General features: G+C 41.8%; 1 protein-coding gene and 1 long non-coding RNA gene across 9 annotated transcripts; both read right to left on the bottom strand.

Annotated features, from left to right (window-relative positions):
• Window positions 1-1,572: 1,572 nt before the first annotated feature.
• Window positions 1,573-18,133, bottom strand: sec31a (SEC31 homolog A, COPII coat complex component). 8 transcript variants are annotated; one of them, XM_056402850.1, is made up of 28 exons: window positions 17,940-18,133; window positions 16,502-16,581; window positions 15,824-15,947; window positions 15,398-15,596; window positions 15,215-15,310; window positions 14,875-15,015; window positions 14,599-14,741; window positions 14,012-14,111; window positions 13,729-13,890; window positions 13,366-13,518; window positions 13,047-13,277; window positions 12,881-12,955; window positions 12,724-12,765; window positions 11,587-11,925; window positions 11,344-11,479; window positions 11,066-11,244; window positions 10,844-10,970; window positions 10,606-10,751; window positions 9,725-9,898; window positions 9,357-9,614; window positions 8,652-8,753; window positions 8,039-8,141; window positions 6,458-6,886; window positions 4,933-4,988; window positions 4,532-4,801; window positions 3,929-4,048; window positions 3,758-3,829; window positions 1,573-3,304 (listed from the first exon to the last, which is right to left on the bottom strand). In XM_056402850.1, exons 2-28 carry the CDS (start codon window positions 16,578-16,580, stop codon window positions 3,125-3,127), a joined length of 4,236 nt encoding a protein of 1,411 aa, XP_056258825.1. In that variant the 5' UTR covers window position 16,581; window positions 17,940-18,133; the 3' UTR covers window positions 1,573-3,124. The 8 variants fall into 8 exon arrangements, with proteins under 8 accessions (XP_056258825.1, XP_056258826.1, XP_056258828.1 ...); XM_056402851.1 differs by having other exon boundaries at window positions 4,532-4,798; XM_056402853.1 differs by having other exon boundaries at window positions 6,509-6,886.
• A 411-nt stretch (window positions 18,134-18,544) lies between these two features.
• LOC130186600 (uncharacterized) lies at window positions 18,545-20,148 on the bottom strand. The gene is made up of 3 exons (XR_008830312.1): window positions 19,851-20,148; window positions 19,338-19,391; window positions 18,545-19,102 (listed from the first exon to the last, which is right to left on the bottom strand). It is a non-coding gene; the product is annotated as an uncharacterized LOC130186600 (long non-coding RNA).
• Window positions 20,149-21,814: the final 1,666 nt, after the last annotated feature.

The raw sequence follows: 21,814 nt of genomic DNA, 5'->3' as shown, positions 1-21,814 counted from the left end.
GGCGTATATCCTTCAAAATAAAAGCACGGGAATGTAAATTAAGTGAGTGACAGTATCCGGATATCTGATGCAACGTGAGGATGGAGATAATACAGAGGATAAAATGCTGCTCTCATTAGTTTTAGTCTTCAGCTAATGCAGTTTAAAGCCAGGCTGGATCACCAACAAAGTGGGCGACTGCAAAGGGACCCCAGACCCTCCAGGGGCCACAAAAGCTCACCTAACTACCATATCATTTCTGTCCAAATAATTTAATTAATCAATAATTTGTCAGAAATCTGTACTGAAGATCCACACCAAGTATAACAGGTCCTCCATCCCCCATGTCAACATAAAGAGAAAGGGTGGTATCATTCCCTCACTGAAGAATTGTAAGGCTAAAGACAAGTTATTTTCTTTTATAAATGATTGCTTTAGTGTTTTTTTGCTCCATGAAATGATTCCCTGAAGTTAAAATTACTCAAAAATACAAGCATGTTGAGTTTACTATCTATAAAACTGGAAAAATAGCAATTATACAGATTTGAGAAGCTGGTACAAGTGATTTCTTTCTACTTTAATGATTATTAAATTATTAATTATTACATGTGGGCGTCTCTTGTTTGTATATTTTTCTATACACATGTTCAAAGATTTCAAAATAAAATAAATGCTAAAATTTTCTAATTAGCACAAAACACAGTATGACTGAGGCTGAGGGGAATGTCATTAGTTTTGCAGGAGTGTTACAGCAAAGACGAACTGGTTGGTCCTGGTTTGTTATGAAGTTTTTCTGTGTTCACTTTACTTTGGAGGCAACAACGGTCCAACAGCAAATCTCCCGGGGCCCGAAACAGGATAATCTGACCGTGATAAATACAGATAACTACTGCATACACAGCTCCAACAGGGAAATTACATAACAGTTTTCTTTTTGTGAGTTACACAAAAACCCTATTTATCTTTATTTATATTTAGCTCCCTGTGGCGATAATGAAAATAAAAACACCACAGCTTCGGTTCAGAGTTACATAAATTACAAACAACTATTTGATGCATTTCTAAGTAATTTGTGGAATTTAAGGAACAATTTAATCTAACTGAAAAAGGGGATTTCTGGGAGTATTTACAGCTGAGGAGCAGAACCTGTAGTTATTAAATTCTCTTAGTACATTGCCTCATAAATAAAATAAATCTCAAATACTCAGATTGGATTACATGATATTAACATGGAAAAGAGATGTTTATTGTGAGATTAGATTTTTCCGGCTGAATTCATTTGTTTATATAAATGTCCATTGTGTTTTTTTTCTTGCTATGTCACAGTTGTACTATCTGTATTTGTCAAAATGTTAAAATGAATTAAAACTATACGACAAAAAAAGGAAATTTGGTTCAGATGTTCATGTTCTCCTCAAGATGAATTATAATCTCTGTGATGATCCATTGATTTTTCCTCTGGCGCCAACATCTGGTCAAAATTCAGATTTGTCCTGTTCTTTAGTTTGTGACCAAATACCTGCAAAAATCTACCTGCCTCAGCTCTAAGTTGTATGTTAGTTAGTAGATTTAAATTTAAACAAAGCAGCATCGTATTGTAAATAAATACTATTTATTGAAAATATTGCATGTAGTCAATCTAAAACAAAGACTTGTTTTCTTTTATTAACAACATAAACTTGAGGTTGACCACTCAGACTGCCGCCCTCATCGTAGCTGGAATGAAAATCAAGTATCATGTTTCCAGTCTCCTTCTGAGGTCCGATTAATTAGCAGATAATTACCTCCAATGCCATTTAAGACGACCGCTCCTGTTTGTGTTTAAGCATGCAAACTTTAAAATTCCATAAAAGCACAAGTCTCGTTTTTTTTCCTTTAAAAAGTCCATTGCACTCTGCTGAGCTTTGTGATTACAGAGGAAAAGAAAAGAAAACAATTACAAACAAAAATTGAAAAACATCATTAAAACGTCCTCAACAAATGGGATTGCATTGCTTTGCATTGACATATCCCACACACTGACAACATCTTGGTCCAATGTGTTGTATGTAGTGACACCAGTGGTGAAAGTAAGTCAGTAAAAGCAGCAAATGTCATATTAGGTACATTAAAAAAGAAAAAAAAAAAACTAGCACTCCAAGCATTACTTTGCTTTAAAAGCTTGTGGGAGGGACGATACGTTTGAAGTATAACAGCCAATATGACGCCCTGGTTTTTAAATTAATCCATATTCTGTCTTTTGCACGTGTCTTTTCGATCTGTAGCCTCGACTGCAAAATGCATGCAGGCGATGATGCAATAATATGTTATTAAATGAAGCATGATTTTGTAGTTTTAAGAGAAAACTCTACATATCCGGGTATTATATTGTATCTGAGCGTCGTTGTAGTGCACAAACATTTAAAGACTATAAAGATGAAACTAGCTAATGTTTCCTACATGATTGTTGTTTTACGTGATTGAGCGGTTGTGAGTCAAAAGCACGCTGCATTGCAACAACAGCAATCTGCTATTAATACCAAAGGCATTATAATAATTACTAATAATTAATTTTCTTTAATGACTACATTTATTTTGATGATCTCAAGACGAGTTGATAGAAATGCCCTTAAAATTCCTGAATATCCTTTAGCTTTTCTTATCTTTATTTTCATTCCTTTGCATCTTTTTTTTCTTCATATTTATTTATATTTATTTCCAAATCCAAAACGCTGAAACCTTTTGTTTGTCATATAGGAGGTTGTTGCATATTTATTTAAAGATTATACATTAATATTCTGAATTAAAGACAAACGTTTAGTGTGACTCTTGTTGACGTCTCTAGCCCTTTAACTGTCGTGTTTGCACGGGGCTCAGAATTTACTTTCACCACTGAGTGCGACTGATATCATGGCTTGTGTTTGTGTTGCTGCGTCAGAAAAACGTAAAATGGCACAAAAAGAAGAACTTAACAGTATTTTCATACATCTCAGGATTCTTCATCGTTTGCACTGCGAGTCAAATGGAGCTCCCTGTAAAACAAGCGACCAACAAAATCTAAACGCTGATACTCTCTCTCTCTCCCTCTCTCTCTCTCTCTCCGCCGTCCACCGGTCGAAGACGCGGAGGAGTTTTGGAGTTGTTTATTTTTTTTTTTTGTGCCTGATCAGACCCCGAGTTTGTTGGCCTGCGTCAGCACCACCTTCAGCACGGGCATAAACGCAGACGTCTCGCTGAAGTTGCTGCTGCTGACTATGTGGGTGTGGATGTTCAGGCCCTCCATGTACGATCGGGACTCGATGGTCCTGGCGATGTTGTGTAGTCCTCCCACGATGGCGGGAGAGAGCTGGAGAGGGAAAGTGGAGGTGAGAAGTCACAGGTGTAGCGGACATACCTGGCCTGGCATCAGTCACAAGCCCCACACACACACACACACACTTTTTCTTTTAGTATATTAATATCTTTTCTAAACGGTCCCAGGAAAATAACTGTCATAAACTAAACTAGAACTAAACTTTGGTCTTGGAGAAGTTGAGGTCTGGAGAAACTACTTCAGATTTTACCTAAAAGTAATAAATATAAATATGAGAAAATTGACAAATGTGACAAATTCTGTTCATTAATTTAAAAACAAAAGAGTTCTTCTTGCACGGAGCCCATGTGTAGAGTCCACTTCTATTTTTAAATCTAGATTTAAGACTCTGTAGTTTTTCTTTTTGTTTGTTTGTTTTGTGTGTGAGACGCATCCGATCATTATTATTGACCTCTGTCATGGAGTCAAGTCCAGCCGGACACTCACCGCCTGCTCTCTGAGTTTGTCATAAAGTGCTTCCAACCGTTTGTTGGCGTCGTCGAGCTTCCTCTTCGTTTGCTGCGAAACGATGAAACACAGAAACACAGTTAAACCTCTGATGATTCACTCTGTCCGAGCGGAGACGAGCCGCGGCGTTCATCGTCAGACGGGACTCACGGGGTCGGTCGCTACAGCCAAGCACTTCTGGATCAGGCCCTCGAACGTGGTCTTCAGGACCATGTGCTCCTCGGGGATCGGCTTCTTCATGACCTTCTCAGCAGGGATGGACTGAAGAGGCTGACAGGGTCAAACAGACGGAAAAATATAGGACATTTCAAGTTTATTAATGTTCAGTTTTTGTTATAACGTCTCCTATGAAGACATACTTTATATTATTAGTCGTTATCACATTAAGTGTTTAAACAGCAGCTCACAGCAGAAGTTGTAATTGTTTACAAAACACTACAAAATAAATACTAGTATTATGTAACTTTTGTCTTTTCTGTTTGTATTTTGTGAGCTAATAAAGAAAAAGATCAGATCCACATCTTCAAACTGAAATATAAAATATATATATATAGCTCACATAAATAAATATAAATGTAAATGTATCAAAACTGTTAATCATTAGGATTATTGTAAAACATTTATTTTCTAATAAAGAACTGTTTTGTTCTTGATTTTAAACAGTTTATTTTGTCAGCACCTTCAGGAAACTGAGGCAACCTGACATCCTCAAGCTGTGATCTTTATTTTCTGTCACACATGACACCTGTGTACCTGTATGAGCTCTCCAGTGGGTGCTCCAGGTGCACCCTCCACACTGGTCCTGGGCATTGCAGGGTTCATAGGTGGAGGGGAGAGCTGCTGCTGCTGCTGCTGCTGCTGCTGATGCTGCATGCCTGAGTATGGGACCTGGGCACCGTGTGGGCCCTGGATCATGGCCTGAGGGGCCCCAGAGGACACCGGCTGGGCCTGAGGGTCGGCGCCCAGCGGAGCCATGATGGGAGCCGTGATGGGGGCAGGAGGAGTGTAGTTCTGTGGGGTCTGCTGATTTATGATAAACAAACAGTATTTTATTTAAAACCTGCAACATCATCAGGTTATCATTGTCTATATATATATATATATATATATATATATATATATGTATGTATATGATGTGTACTCAGCAGCCTTACCTTCTTCTTTGGTGCTCTGCTCAGAGCTGGGGGGTCGTTCCAGCCATTCTGAGGCCCTACAGAGAAAAACAAAGACCTAATGATTCACACTGTCAGGGTAAAGTTTATCTTACGTTATGAAATGTGTTGAGAGTCAGAGCTTGATTGAGTTGATTTGTTAAGCTTCAGCTTTGATCATAAACTTCACAGATACTGTAATTAAACGCCTCAAATCTGCTCTACTGATTGGCTGTAGCATGATGAACATGATGTCATTCATAATCATATTAATGAGCAAAGCAATTTTTAGTGTAGCTTTAAAATTTCTCTTATTCAGGTAATCAGTTCCAACCTGGAAAAGCCTTAAAAACAAGTCTGAAATATAATCATCACTCAGGTAATAATGTGTCTGTGCAGCCATGCAAAGTCCCCAGAGGCTGATTACCTGCCTGTTTCCTCCACATGACAACAAACTGCTTCTAGTTATTTATTCATTATGATTTAAAACTACATAAAGATCTGAAGAATCCAGAGATGATTATGTGCGGCCTGTTGATGAACTCTCAGTCGTGCTTCCTGTGAAACAAGCGACCAACAGCTGAACGATGATGATCAGCTGTACTCTTTAATTAAGTCCTGAGTCAAGCTGCTGAAAAGGACAAAGAGACTTTAGGAGTTTTCATAATTTTAAATTCCTGGACCCACAGCAGCTTCATTTTCACTTTATTTTAGGTTAGTAATAATCTGCCTTTTCCAAAATCTGCAGCCAGAACAATAATAATAGACTTTTTTAGTGTTTGACAATTATTAATGCATAAAGTTAAATTATTCCTGATAAATGTCAAACACAGCTTAATTATAATCAACAAATAAATTAAAAAAACAATGATAAATTGATTAAAATTGCAGTTTCATTGAGATTAAACTTTGTATTTTAGTTTATCTAATGTGTTAAATTTTAATTATACATCAGATTAAATACACCTCAACTTGAAAATAAATATTAATTATCAGTTAATAAATAAATACAAATTTACTGTAAGTTATTATAATATTTCACTGATATTGTACAAGTGTGCTCAGTTGTTGTATATTGTAAACAGAATAAAGAAATTTGCATGATTTAAATGTGATGTCTGTTTTTCCTTTTTAATACATTTGCAAAAAGTTTTTTTCGTCATTATGAGGTTTTGAGATTCATAGATTCATGAGGGAAAAGGTGATGTTTTTATTTATATTTTAGCATAAGGCTGCAACATAACAAAAAAAGGGTCTGAACACTTTCTGAATTCACTGTAATTGAATATAATGAAAGGTCTAATGATTCCTACGGCACACTCCAGGCCTCCTGTTAGTGCTGGTGGTTAAAAAGACGAGTCTGGTTAAAGATGCTCTTGATGTCACAGCTGCAGCTTTTTAGTAATAAATGAAGTGACTCACTAACTGAGAACTACTACAGCGGGAGATGATGTGGCAGTTAGACGGAGGACTTTCGGACACACAGGCTGAGTGAGTGTGTGAGCAGGATGATCAGAGCCATGCAGACCTGTTCTCTGAGAGGCGGGGATCAGCTCTGGGTCAGCGCCAAGCTGTGTACCTGAGAATCCGCTCGGTGGAGGAAGGGGCATGTACGACACAGGAGATCCTGGACCGCCATGCTGGAAAGACGCTCCGGAGGAAAGAGGAGCGGAAAAGGAGGAGGAGGAGGAGGCGGCGGCAGGAGTGGGATAGAAAGGAGGATGAGAGGGGGGAGAGGAGGACAGGCAGTGGCTGATGGGAGGTTGTCCGGGATAGACCGGAGGTGCTGGCTGAGAGGGGATGGGCTGGGTGTACTGCGAGAGAAAGCCGGGGGGGTGAGGAAGGGAGGAGGGCTCTGCAGGAGGAGGAGGAGCAGCAGCAGAGGAGGAGTACTGAAGAGGCTGATAGAGAGGCACCCCCCCAGCTCCAGGTGGGTACTGGTTGACCTGGGGGTAAGCTGGGAGTCACACAGGAAACAACAGATGCTGTTAGAGAAAAACTGTTGCATGTTATTCAAACTGTATCATGCAACAGGAAACATGTAGTAAAACACAGAGTGCATGCTAACGTGCTTCATGTTTATCTTGTTGGTTACAAAAGAGATTAACACACTCAAAAGTTATTTAACCATTCTCATTATCTGTTAGTGACTAAAACTGAACACAACAGCACAGAGGAGATCAGACACAGAGTCAAACATTTCCAAAAAACAAAATGTTTGCCAGTGTTTTAAAGACGAGAGAATAAAGGTTGTGTGTTGCTCGTGTGCCGCCTGCTGATGCAACCATGTCTCTTTGTGAATGTGCAGATGTTTGTCTCATGGATTTAGCTCCTAAACAATGATTTAGATTATCTGCAGATCAGTCCACAAGAGGTGCAGCAGGAGGGGAGAACAGGTGCTTCTAGTCTTTACACTGCGAACAGGAAATGCTAATTGCTAATTCTCTGTACTTTTACTTGCCAAAATGTAAAGAACTACAGGCTAAAAGCCCCAAAAATAAAACAGGGCTCAAGTTGTAGCCAAGTGACAACCTCCAGAGCTGAAAGACGAAGCCATCGCCAAAGTACCAAAAACTGCAGTTCCTCTAATGACCACTAGAGTCCGGCTCCGACAGTGAGTCGATCCCCCATAGACTCCCATGTTAAAACGTCCAACTTTACAGCAGAAATAAACATGTTTACAGCCTGGAGCGAAGGGTTCTGCATAATTGAGGACGTCTTTGCCCATTTTTGGATTAGCCGAGAGTTGGGCGGAGTCAGGCACTGCCAAGATGGCGATGGCGGAGCAGCTCACTCTGAGCTTCAAAACCGCTCTTCAGAAACCTGTGAGGCTACGTCCATCTTTATTTACAGTCTAATGTTGTAGCCTGTGTCTCAGTTTTGGCTGAGAGAGACCACATTGTCACACTTTGAAAACCCCTGCATCAAGTTTTTGAAAAATGTCTTCATTCATTTTCTTCATTCTGGGTTTAAATTAGTCGTATATAAACATGATTTTTAGGATACAGGGTTGCTTGATGATAATGTGACTTACACTCAGAGACACTGCTTCTCTCTCCATAACAGAGATTTTTTTTCCTGAGGTCAATGACCCCGGTTCTACACTTACGCTGGTACTGATGGGAGTACATGTACGCGGGAGTGGAGGAGGCTGGAGGCGCGGCGGCTGTGCCGCAGGCCGGCATCCCGTACATGGAGTTTGAAGCCTCCACCTGCAAAAACACAAAAAAGGAAAATCTGAAGCCATATTTCAAAATAAAAGACAAGAGCACTGTTCACTGGGCTCTGCAGGAGAAGATGAAGCCAGGCTTTTTTCTCCGTGAGGACAAAGTTTAGAGCTGCAAACAAACAGAGGGCAGAACAGTTAAATTTGCCTCTTGTGCTCTTTTTGTAATTCACAAATAAAGTGATTGCTGCACTTCAGTGGTATTTTGCTTGGTAGCTAGGAACAACATGCATGTCATGGTTTAGAGTGTGGACAGTCATGCAATAAATCACATTAATAATGGTGGTGCAGGAGAAACAAATGAGACTACATGCATCATAGGAGACAGAGGTAACAGGCTGAGTATAAACAGGAAGGGGGGGGTGATGGGTAGCTAAGGGGAGGGGCATTACCACAGACATAGCAAAGAGAAGTCTCGGACGTCAGGCACTGCTTGGATCAATGGAAACAGTTTAGTCGGTGTGTGTGAGGTTGGATGCGTGGTCAGTATATGTACCTGCTGGTCTGAGGCGCTGCCTACTTGAAGAGGAGGTGGGACATTGGGGAGGGCTGTGGGAGTTTGGTTACTCCAGGAGGTGACAGTGGAGGCAGCCCTCACCTGAAGCACACAGAGGCAACATACCGATGATGGCCGCAGCACGGGGAGGGAAAACACCAAACAACGCCACGACGCCACAATGCACGAGCATTGGACCAGTGGAGACGAGAGAGGACACAGTAAGAGCCAGGGTTCAAATAACAGCAGGAACACAAGCACCCCGAGAAGAATTCATTTCTCCCAATCATTAGGGGGCAACAACACCCTCCCTGCAATAAGCACATTTATCAATCAGCATGTGATTTAAACCCTGGCTAGAATGGACGCCCAGTCAATGAAATGACAACACAACAGCAAACTGCAGTGAGCACTTCACCGGGTGGTTAGTTAGTGTGGAGGTGTGGTCAGAACAGGGAAAACACTGGTCCGAGATCTGGTTTCAGAAACCCCAAACCTAAATCTGTGTGGATCCTGATGTCTGACGGTTCAGAGTCTGAACAGAGGTATAAACAATACGAACGCATAAAAGCCATATTTATAAAACAGTGTGTGCGCTTCTCGCACAGCTTTTACTACTAAGTGAAGAGCGGTTAAAAACAAACAACAACTTGGATCCTTGTGTGAACTTTTAAGGCGGTACAGTGGAAAATCAGCGGGACGTACTGGCTGGTAATACTGCTGCTGTGCAGGGGTGGGGGCAGAGGCAGGTGTAAGCATGGGTACAGGAGCTGCTGGAGTGGGCTGAGGCACCATGGCGGGCTGGACCGGGGTGAAGGGATGCCGGGGCAGGGCGGAGCCGTGCTGAGCCCGAGCGGCGGGCAGCTGAGACCGAGCTCTCTGGGGTTGCACCGGAGCTGCGGCAGCCGCCGGCTGCTGCCCAAGAGCCCGACCGAGACGGTCACGGAGCTGCTGTACGGCAACCTGTACGGACAAAACAAGAAGAATACACTGTGAATATTGTCACAGGGTGATGTTTCGTCTGGTACATTATTCAGTGGGGAGACGCACCAGGCTGCAGGTGTGTCGCATACCTGGTTGGTGTTGTCAGGCAGGTAGGTGATGGCGGTAGACAGACTGCCCTGCGAGGCCAGCAGGTTGGCGTACTGGCTCATCTTCTCGGCCAGTAAGATACCGATAGCAGCGGGACCGGAGCGCTGGGTCTGCTCGACTGCACGCCGCAGCACCACCACCTTCTCCACCAGGTCCTGAGTGGAGGAAACAAAATTAAGGTTCAAGCTGCTTTAAAAAACGGTTTAGCTACGTCACTTGAGGGCAACAGAAGAAGCGTAAAAAGGCAAAATAATTCATTTAATCACCGTGTGTAGTTGTAATGTTAGCAAATTACATACCTGGCGGACACAGAACAACGTTAGCTTTTATGTCGAAGTCCATGTCCACTATGTCCTTTTAGTTCTATTTTGGTCTTAACTTACTCCTGACAAAAATATCTAGCTAGTCGCTAACATTTGCAGGCAGGAAAAACCAAAACAATCAGCTAAAAGAAGCTAAACTGCTCTGCAGAGCTGCAGAGTCAGGTGCTAATTCTCTTCGGGTTCATCTGGCTTCCAGCTTATTGTTTATCTGTCCACAACTTCACTACACTTCGCTCTCATTGCATCGTTAGCAGACAGCTGCTTTCAAAGAAACAGCTGTAAAAAATTCAGCTTGAGTCGAGCATCTAGCAGCTAAAGAGCCAGATATTTCCCTCACGAGTCGATGGAGACCAAAAACAGAGCTAAAAGAGAGGGAATATTCTCAATATATGAATAATAATTTTGATCCATATCTGCTGGATGTGTAAATAAATAACCTTCTGCTGAAAAGTGATTATATGTCATATGTTTCCAAGTGGCCGAAACAATAAGTTATAGCAGGTTTAAGATACAGATGTGCAGTCAGTCTCTCAACACACCTGCAGAGAGAGAGGACAGTGTCCGTCCTGCGCTTTGGTCCAACAAGACACGAGTTTCTCCACGTTGCCAGCACAGATGTAACAGAGGCAGGCCTGAGCTCGCAGGTGAGCGACCTCAGCTGCTTCCAGTCTGTTCCCGAGAAGGTCTGACAAACAGAGAGGTTTGGTTTGAGGGGATGAATTTGTGGCTGAGCTGAGAATGTGACAGAAAAATTAAACGATATGCACGAAAACCAACCGCAGAGAGAAGAGAACTCCTCGGGCTGAGCGTAGGTCATGACGGCGGCCAGAGCCTCCTTCCAGTTCTGCAGGTCGCACGTCTTCAGGATATCGTGCCAGTCCTTCATCACCACAGCGCTGATCAGCTGCGCGACAAAGAGACGCAATTACATCACTGACAATAAACATCTCAATTCATAAAACCTCAGGTAAAAAAAACATCCATGTGGTGGTTACACACCTTGGTTATCTTGCTGTGTGTTTTTGTAAAATACTTCCTCTGGGTTTTCTCTAAGAGATCAGCCCCTCCGGCGATGGCCAGGATGATGCTGTCCGCCATCCGGTTGTCATGGAGACAGAGCTCCACGGCTCCCTCGAAGTCTCCTGTCAGCAGAGCCTGTGTGATCAGCCCGTCCACATCTGCGGGACAACAAAAAGTAAATAACCAAACGACACAGTCACAGATTTTTAAAAACAAACCCACTGGACTTTGTGAGCTGAATTATTACGTTCACTCACCTTGACTGATGCGGAGACTGACTCCTTCTGCAGGGGCTGGAGCTGGCACCTGAGTGGGCTCCTGAACTGGAGCTAAGGGCTCAGCTGGAGTGGGCTCAGCTGGACTGGGCTCGTCCTCCACTGTTGCCGTCGTCTCCTGAAACACCAGAGAAACATCATTTATGAAGGTGTTTTGTCTGTTTGTATGTGTTTTCTTAAGTTGCACATCTTCAGTTCAACTGTGCTAGAAAAGTTAAGTTTTACCTCCTCTAAGGGGATTTCCTCCTCCTCCTGCTTCTCTTCTTCTTCCTCCTTCTCTTCCCCCTTGTCCTCCTCTTCCTCCTCCTCTGCCTCCCCCTCTGGGACACCCTGCTCCACATTTTCCTCTGGTTCACTGGTGAGAAGATCGTCCTCTGGATCTGCTGCTGATGCCGCCGCCGGAGTTTCAGTCTCCGGTTCAGGAGCGGAGTCAAGTTCGAGCGTGGCAGCCGGCTGGAGGTTCGCTGCAGCGATCATGTCGAACGCTGCCTCTGGAGTGTCAGCAGGCGGCACGAGGCTGAGGTCTGGTAGCGGCTGCAGGTTGGCTGGAGCGGGCGCCTCCACCTGGATTATGAAGGAAAATATGGGTTCATAACAAGTCAGGGACGACGAGTGAAGGAGAAGTGTGAGGCTGAAATGCCACGTAGGTCGGACCACGAGAGAAATCAAGTAAAAGAATATTTGCAAGTGAAGGATTTGTGCAGAGAGGAGAGCTAAGGTCACACTTGGTTTCATTTTGTGGGTAATGACCGCTCAGGATTAAGTCTTTGATCCACGTTAAGATGATGAGAAGGATAAAATTAAGTCCAGGAAACATCCGACTGGAGAGGAAGTCAAGTTCGGATGTAACGCTGGAGTCGGGGTCATGTAGGGTAGGGTAGGTCGAATAGGCAACACATTCCCACCTCAGAGCGGAAGCACTTCACCAACACCATCCGCGTGAGAGAGAAGAGAGTCAAATTTTGTCCTTACAAATGATTCCTGCTTCCTCCGCGCAGTTTCATAAACTGGATTCACACTTGCGACACTTCCTCATTACGAAATGTAAGACAGAGACGTTCAGTTCGCAGCACGTCGGCCAAGAACCGCCGCTCTAATTACAGCCAATAACAGTCGAGCAGTTCTGTTGTACCAGTGTCAGCGGAGGAATGCTGAGGGCACAGTGAGCAAGAACAAATGAAGTGTAGTGTGGCGAGGCAACGGGCAATTAAAGAGCATCTCAATTAATGGAGAAGGGAAACTATTGAGCTGCTCGGTGATAATTATCTGTTGATTTTTTATTACTTTTTCTTTTGGTCATTTTTAAACATTCCTAAAATGTCAAACTATTCCTTTAAAATGCCACACAGAAGTTGAACTCACCTTCGGAGGCTCGGCAGGTTTTTCCTCTAGTGCTGCTGAAATCTAAACAACAAAATGGACACGTTCATCACAAGATGCACAGAAAGACACTGGATCAAATTATAAATAAAGAGAATTAAAATTATATAAACAGCATCATGTGGAAAATACATTTCACCTTTAAGGCTAACTCCTCTTTGTTGTACCCCAGAAGCTCCAGGTACTTGCTGCGGATGTCGCTTTCAAAATTAGCCTGAAAAAAAAAGTCACAGAAAAAAGACTTAAGGGCTGTTTTCAAGTTTATCCTTGATATTCTAGGAGATGAATCTTTCTGAATTGTTCACCTTGAGGAAAGACCAAACTGTCTTCTCAAACTCGTTCTCAGCTGCGTCGATCTTTTCCTGGCAGAAGTCCACGAAGCTGCCTGCGCTCAGAGTGGCCTGCAGCTGATCGGAGCGCTTCAAGAAGGCCGTTTCTGTGACAACCTGACTGATGTGTACGACGTGCGAGGCGGGCTGCTGGGGCTGCTGAGGGTTCGGCTTCTCGTTCTCCAGAGACACCAGCTTCCCACCGAACTACGAGCGAACACAGGCCGAAAGTGAGTGTGTGAGTGTAAAAATACGAACACACGACACTGAGGAAAGGTAGAGAAGAGGGACTCACGGCAAATGAGGCTCCCACGGGTCTGCGGATCCACTTGGGTGGCTTCTTCAGGGGGTTTATCGTGGCTGGAGGGGCGGTAGTCTGGGGCAGCTGCAGCGGGGGCAACGCTTGTCCCGTCCCAAAAGGATCCATGTTCCCGAAGGAGGTGCTAATCTGTAACCGACACCCAGAGGGACGTTAGACAAAAAATGTTGAGAGGTGGGCGAGTTCAGGAGAATCCAGACTGGTCAGCTGGTGTGTTCAGGCTGCGTCTGTACTAAATGTTTTTAGCCTGTCGTCTCCTCAGAGCACCTTATAATTGCATCGGTCACCAAACATGACAAGAGCCGCCCTCCGTTTCTGTCTCGGGAGATTGACTCTCACCTGGTCGGCGTGTCTCTGGCTCTGCGCCTGGCTGCTGCCTCCCATGATGGAGTAGATGTCGATGTGTCCGTCGAAGCCCGCCGCCGACAGCACCACGGGGTTCCTGGGGCACCACTGGATGTCAAAGCACCACTGGCTGCTGGTGGGCAACTCGTACAACACCTGAAGAATCAATCGGAGCAGGACATTTACTTAAGAGGACAGAAGAGGGCGTTTCATCGTGAGGTCTTCATCAGTGTAAGACGCACTCATGAAGTCAATAACCTATGTGCAACACTTTTACCTCCGCTGTGTTTGGATTCCAGCACAGGATCCTGCTGTCCTTCCCACAGCTCAGCAGCAGCTCGGGATCAGCCAAGCTCCAGGCGATGGAGAGGACGCCCCTGCACATAAAGACCAGTACAGAGACGTCTTAAGAAAAGTCTCAACATTATATAAAGATCAAAACCAACAATGTGTTAGCCTGTCTCTTAATACTTTGACATCCCCTGGCGTTCAGTGGCACAAGTCCATTAATTAAATGTTTACAAGAGGTTTGGTTATTTTCTAAAACAGCTGGGAACTGCAGTTTTTAGCAAACAGGAAGTAGTGCATCTGTTGGGGACTATTTTAAGCAGCAGATCAATCCTCATTTGGTTCTCTGGTGACTATCTGAAGCAGAAGAACAGTGTGTGTGGGACTGAGTCAAAATAAACTACAGAGTGTGTGTTCATGGTGATGAGGGAAGACCCAGAAGAATAAGATATACAGTATATGTGTTAGCAGGTACATTCATAGTGTTTGTTTTTTTATTACTTTATTCTTTAAAGCCACAAAGGAAAGATGAACTCTGTGTGCTGCTCTGGTGCCATGTTTAACAGAAGTGTTTACCGTGTGTGATTCTCTAAAATCTTGAGAGGAGAGGTAGCAAAACGCAAGTCCCACATCTGGATGACTGGCATCCGATCGTCCTCCGAGGCCAAGACCAGCTGAGTGGCCACCTCTGGGTTCCAGGCCAGTCCAGAGCAATGCATCTAAAAACAAAGACGTGCACACGAACGTTTCAGTTGTGTGTACAGCGTCACAGGATTGTGAGGAAATAAAACACTTTTTTTGCATCGTAAGATTTAAAAAAAAAAAACAAAAAAAACAAAAAAAACAACGTACTCTGTTGCTGTGGTCGCTGACTTTAATGATGAGGTCATTCTTGCGGAGGTCCCACACTGAGGCTCGGCCACTCGGGCTGGCAGAGGCCAGGATGTGTTGGACCTGTCTGTTCCACGACACACAGCTTATATCCTCCAGAGGCTTTAAGACAAAAACCAGCAGCTTTAATCTCCATCCAAACTGCTAAAAATTATTATTTACACACATGAGATGATACAGATTGTGTCAAAAACATCTCGCTCATCTTCAGTGATGCTTCCCAAATATCACTTCTTAATCACAGACATGTTTTAATGTGGATAACTCCAAGTGCATGTTACCCTCCACTTCCACCACCTACCTGAGTTTTAGGTCCTGGTGTCATTGGAGCACCGAAGTTATTCATGTCCCAGATGTAGATCTCAGACTCATTCCCACCTGACGCGAACAGGTTTGTCTGCAATAAACAGAAAATACAGCACGAGTAAACGCAGTGCACGCACACGATGCTGGATTCACCTTCGCCGGATTAAATGGATCGTACTTGGAAGGGGTTGACGTCGAGCGCTCTCACTGGGCCCGTGTGCCTGTCGCTCTCAGTGATGATCACGTCGCTCTCTCCAGCCATGATCTTCGCAGGGTCGTAGAGGATGACGTTGCCGTTCTCGCCTCCTGCGATAAGGACGCCGGACGGGCGACCTTGGTCTTCCATCCCGTAGGGAGCCCACACCAGTTTGTGGTATCTTTGGGGTGAAAAGAAAAGAAAAAAAGATTATCAGTTGAAACTGACAGAAAATTAATCTGTTACTTATTTAATTATTGTGGTTTTAGTTTCTCATCTGCGAATATTTGCTCATTTTCATTCTCACACGTGACAGAAAATTCAACATTTTTGGTTTTGGACTCAACAGATTCATTGACAATAATAATAATTTTTACTTTCAGGTCTAAAAACAGCGGTTTTTATTACCTGTGAGTGGAGGAGAAGCTGCCACATGACTTCATGTCCAGAGATGGCTCAGCCAAGTCCAGCTCGAAAAACTCCAAGGAGGCACTGGTGCTGAAGGAGGCATCCAGCTGCTGGGCTGATGTTCCTGCAGAAGGAGAATACAGGAACCTTTGGTATAGAGCTGCAGCAGTCAGCCGATTAATCGATTAGACAGTTACTTTGATGATCAATTAAGTTATTTTTCAAGCAAACTGAAATGTTGCTAGACTACAGTAAACTGAATATCTTGGGGTTTCGAATTGTGGGTCAGAAAAAACAAGACATATAATTATATCACCTCAGGCTGTAAGACATTGTAATGGGCTCTTTTCACTGTTTTCTGATGTTTTATAAACCCGGGAAAATAATCAGCAGATTGACTGATAATGACATTGTCCATGAGTTGCAGGTCTGCTTTGGTACAAACTCACTTCAGAGACAAATTCTGTGGTGTGTGGCAGTGGTTTATGCTATATACTTCACATAAAAATAAACATTAAATAAATGAACTATTGTTGTGTCACATGATACGTGATGTCACAGGTGCATGGTCGATGACTCAGATGACTTGAAGTGGCTGGAAGTCTAATGATATAATTGTCCTGTTAAAACAGCAGCAGCAGCAGCAGGCCTGTGCTGGTGCTTGCTTTGTGCTCATACCTGTAGCCAGGTAGATGGGGTGGTGCTGAGCAGGACTCCAGCTCTGGATGGCTGTGCGTTTGATCTCTTTGAGTTTCATCCTGGAGGAAAAAAAGGTGAAGATTTTGAAGGATCCTGCAGTAATTACAGTAAATTAAAACTGTATTTTGTGTGGCTTCAAGTCTTTATTTTATTGCATTGGGTTTAAGTGTTTAGGGTTTGTTCATATTTTTCCAGTCTGCCTTAAAACAACACTTGAATGCTCAAATATACATTGACAGATCTACCAGTTGCTGCAAGTGTTGCTGCCTGTATGGCTGTGAAAAGATCTCTTCTTAATGTGATTCCACTTTAAGTGATGTCTCTGTGTTAGTAAGCCAAATCAAGAGGGTGTCTTTCAAAGTTAGTTTTTTGGTATGAAATGTCCTCCTTGTGGCTCTGTCCCTCCACCACTGATCATAAAGACACTGTAACTTTAGAGGATACCATTTTAATTACTGTTTATCAAACAAAGATTCAATTTTGTCACCCATCACTTACATTTGAAACACCTTAAGAAAGGATCCCTTCACAACCAGGATCGATTAATCACAACAATGTACAGTAAAGAAAAAGTGAACCAATCCCTTAAAAAGGTAAATACAAGCTAGTTAAGGTGCATGGTGAAGGTGTTACTAGTGTGGGACAGGTTTATAAACATTAAATTAAGATTTGACTCCCCCTCTTTTTAATATTGCATTTTCACCAGCTCAGCTCCTGTAATAAATACAATAGTTATAGATTTACAGACAAAGGGCTAATCTGACTGACACTAATTATCTCATGGGTACTACTGCGTTGTAAAGCTGCCATGGAGGAAAAGACACTCGGTTTGCACTGGATGTGCCATGTGAAATAAATGTCAATGTATTTATTTCACATGTTTGTCATTAATAAATCCACCTGGACCTGGATAAGCAGCAGAAAATAGACGAACAGAAGGATTAACCAATTTAAAAAAAAAAAACTAATTAAGGTCAAAGGTCTGCAACAATAGCACGGAGAAATTCCTAGAGATTTATTACTAACATGACTGCCTTTGTAAATTAAATGTGAGGCTTTTTAATACCTGCTTAGGCCTTTTTTTTTTTTTTTTTTTTTTTTTTTTTTTTTAAAAGACTATTCAAGTCCTGCAGATACCCAGGATATTACAAATGTATTATGTGGCTCTGAAGAAACTGGGTGTACTTTTTGTACTTATGGTTTAACATGAGCAAATTCAGTGAGCTAGCAACAAGCTAACAGCGTCAGGAGCAGAAGAAATGTGTTGTCACTTTTTGTGTGTGGTATTACAGCTGCAAAGGGACAGATAGTCCGTTTTCTAGCCTGTTAGCAGCCTGTGCAAAATACAACAGTGAGGACAGTTACACACACACACAGAGAGAGAGAGAGACGTGATTACTTCACTAAAGCGTCTTACCTTCCTTTCTTTGCTCCTTGTTACATGAACGAACATATAAAACAGGTGACAAACACAGCGCAAGTTCCCCCTTTGCTTCTGCTCAAGGATTAACGGCTGTGAAAACACAAGAACGGGAGGCTACCGGGTCCCGGCTGCGGACTGCAGGCGGATTTCCACGTCCTCACTGGTCTCCATCAACGTGGCACTGAGCGACTGCCTCCTCCTACCACGAAGAAGAACAACAACTTCCGGGGGACGTCCAGACTCTCCCTCCCTCAAACTAGCACCATGCTAAAAATGCTAGCGTGCATATTCATAAACCAAACCGCAGCAGACTGTTTTTATTTTTAAAATATATATAATGGTACAAATGCACTAGAACTTCCGTCTTCTGTCATGATTCAATTTATTTATTTATTTTATTTTCAGTATATCATTTAATTGAAATTATTTTTTGTTTCTACTTGTATCCCCGAACTTGTGTTCTGTATATTATGTAATTTGTGTTTTGTTATATAGAAAAATTAACAAACACATCCATAATAAAAACCGTTAAGAGAATAAGTAACCCAAGCGGGACATTTTACATGTACATATGGAATAATTGTGTTCAATTTGTTAATATAATTTTATGGTGAAATATTTCATAAACAAATGCAAATATTCTAAATCACCAGTGGAAAAAGTATTCAGATGTTTTATTTAAGTAAAAGTACCAGTGTGGAAATAATGTTACAAGACAAAAATCACACATTTAAAATTTTCCTTCAGTAAAAGTTGATGACCATCAATATATACTTTTAAGTAGCCAGTAGTAAAAGTAAATAAAGTACAATTACCTCAATAATGTACTCAAGTACAGTACTTGAATAAATTCAATAGTTATTTTCCAACACTACTGCCCAACTTAAATAAATATCAGCTTCCTCTGCACTTGTTGAAGTCTGCAATGTGGGAAAGTCAGGTGATGAATGTACAAAATATCCAAACAGGTTGGTAAACCTAACTCCCCAACAGATATCCCACCATCCAAAAACCAAAAACACAGCAACTTTTCTTCACAATTTTGGTATTTATTTGGAAAATTAATACATTAAAATAAAAACAAAAGACAAACAAGTCAAATACTTATGGTAGATGTGCCAAGAGACAGGCTCTGCATTCACTCCAGCTGGTCAACCCTGAAAGAACAATTTATATATTAAAGATTAATATTTACAGTCACATCTGCTCTACACTTAACACCAGCAACACGCTCTTTACTAAGACAACAAATGCCAAAACCCTCATTTAGAAGTTCATGAATAATCTTCCCCAGACATATGAATGGGTCAGATGGGTAGTGATTGATATAATCATTGGGATGGCCAGTCTCTTTTGTTACATAAATAAAAATAACAGAGCAACAATACATACATGTATATGAGGTCCACAAGGCTCATTCCACTGGAACCCTTTTCTCCAGATGACCTGACAAGATGTATTTAGATTTACAGAAGTTAAAAATGAATTCAGAACAATCAAATACCGTGACAGAACAAATTTGACATTTATAGGTGGTCAGTAGTTTGTGCATTTGTTTAATTAAACTAACACCATAGATCACTTATACAGGGAAATATTGTACACACAAACATAAAATCAAGCGATAGGATTATAAGACGTACACCGAATTAAAGAGGTGATTTTCAAACTTAAGAAACTAGATTGAGTCGTGTTTTGTTGATTGTTAATCGTGGTAAATATACAAGCTTTTTACCACATCACAATTTTTAACTGGAGTTCTGCGTATGACTTAAGACGCCGACTTCTTCACCACGTGGTCTGGTGGTGGCGGGTTGACGACATGTAGCCGCTTGATTTAGCTGTTTACAACACACTGACACCACAAACCACAGTAATAAACGGCTAAATTTAAAACACACTTACCTAATTCACGTACAAGCAGCCCCACGTGTAGATAATATACGTTGACCTAAAGTTAGTTAACGAAACCTCTTTTTAAAGTAACGTTACAAACAGAGGTGTTAGCCTGCTAGCTAGCTAGCCATACTGACTGGATGTATTTAACATGCGCAAAAAGTGCAAACGCTTGTAGGTAAAACGTCAGCGATCATATTAACACTTTACTGACGTACTCCAGCACCCTACATATCTAAGCTACAACTACGCGCCTCCACCTAACTTCTTCTTCTTTTACTTCCCCTGCTTCCTCCTCCTCCTCCTCTTCTTCTTCTACTACTTCTTCTTCTTCCTCTTCTGTAACGCGGTTGAAGTCCAACAATTAGGTGTATTACGCCACCTAGTGGGCTGGAGTATGGCTATGTACTCTAAACTTTTTGTTTTTTATTTGTCTTTTTGTTTTTTTTTAAAAAGAAGTATCTAAATTGGAAATTTAAAAGCAACCAGTCATACTAATTGTTAAGTAAAAGAAAGAAATAAAAATAATAAAAAAAAAAAAAAAAAAAAGATAAATTTAAGATGGAGGCCATCTTGGACAATACCAACCATCCTCTCCACAACATTCTGGCAGGACAGAGAAGCAGCTACATGTGCAGCAAACATCTCATCTCACTGCTCTGCAGAACAGAGAGGTTCAGGAGATCCTTTATTCCCACTGCCATCAGGCTATACAACACATCAGCCAAAGGATGTGGACTAATCTAATTATTATTGTTTATTTATTAACTGTTTTCTAATGGAGACATTGATATCCCTAAGGGATAAATAAAGTATCTATCTATCTATCTATCTATCTATCTATCTATCTATCTATCTATCTATCTATCTATCTATCTATCTATCTATCTATCTATCTATCTATTTATCTATCTATTTTAAATGACAGACTTCTTAAGACAAACATTTTGGGCTAGTTATTAACCGCTGACATGGACTTCTTGTTGGTTACAAACGGTCTCTAAACTGCATCTGTCTCTCAGGAATCTCCTTCACCTGCATCCAGTGTGTCCACTATTTATTGGTCTGATTGGTCCCTAATATAATTGACACCAAAAAGTTTCACCTGTTTAAAAGTTTAATTAATCTTAAATAGTTTTCTTTGAAATGTAATAAAACAGCACTAAAAGGGAACAGCATGTCAACTTAATATTAATCAAAAACATGTGTATCTTATTCATCTTATCCACTCTATAACTTGAGTGCTAACAGACAACACTGCCGTATTTTCTCTTAATCATACCAACAAGTATATAAACAATCTATTATTTCATTTTTTTATTCTATTTCTTTTATTGTGACATCAATATGAAAACTTTTTGTGTTTGTTTTCTGTCATTGTGAGGTGTTTACTGTGAATGGGAGTTTTAGTGGATTGGTGCACGCTGACACTGAGAAATCTGTGAATGTAGATTTTTATTGGTTGAACCTGGAGTATGAACTTTACCTTGTAAAACATCATTGCTGTTGGAAGGATATTGTTGGAGTAACATTCTTGCAATGAAGTCATAACACTGGAGAAAGGAAGCTCGAAAAAGGTTAATTGGGGGAAGGGGGTGATTTAGCAATTACTAAGGATTTAAAGAATGTGGGAGAAACAGGAGCAAATGGAGGAAACCCACAGGGGGAATGGGGGGTGGGGGGTGGGGATGACCTGGATGTGAGGAAGGAGGGGTTTTTGTTTTATTTTGGATGGTTTTAAAGGATGTGGGAAAACTGGAGCACCCGGAGGAAACCCACAGGGGGAATGGGGGGTGGGGGGAATAACCTGGATGTGAGGTAGGAGGGTTTTTTTTTTTTATTTTGCCTGGTTTTGAAGGATGTGGGAGAAACCGGAGCACCCAGAGAAAACCCAAAAGGGGTGGGGGGGTGAAATAGACAGGAGAGAGGAGAAAGGAGATAGGGGAAAGGAGTTAGGAGACAGGAGATTGGAA

Source organism: Seriola aureovittata, chromosome 18, assembly GCF_021018895.1.
Source record: "Seriola aureovittata isolate HTS-2021-v1 ecotype China chromosome 18, ASM2101889v1, whole genome shotgun sequence".
NCBI classification, from domain to species: domain Eukaryota; kingdom Metazoa; phylum Chordata; class Actinopteri; order Carangiformes; family Carangidae; genus Seriola; species Seriola aureovittata.
The sequence above is the reverse complement of the archived record's forward strand: the minus strand, read 5'-3'. Positions and strand labels throughout refer to the sequence as shown.

Excerpts from the sequence above, each read along its gene's own strand:
- sec31a (XM_056402850.1), bottom strand. The coding sequence starts at position 16,580 with ATGAAACTCAAAGAGATCAAACGCACAGCCATCCAGAGCTGGAGTCCT. Across the intron at positions 8,142-8,651 it reads GCAGCGCCTCAGACCAGCAG|GTGGAGGCTTCAAACTCCAT; the intron begins GTACATATACTG and ends GTGTTTTTGCAG. Across the intron at positions 4,802-4,932 it reads GCAGAGCACCAAAGAAGAAG|CAGACCCCACAGAACTACAC; the intron begins GTAAGGCTGCTG and ends ATCATAAATCAG.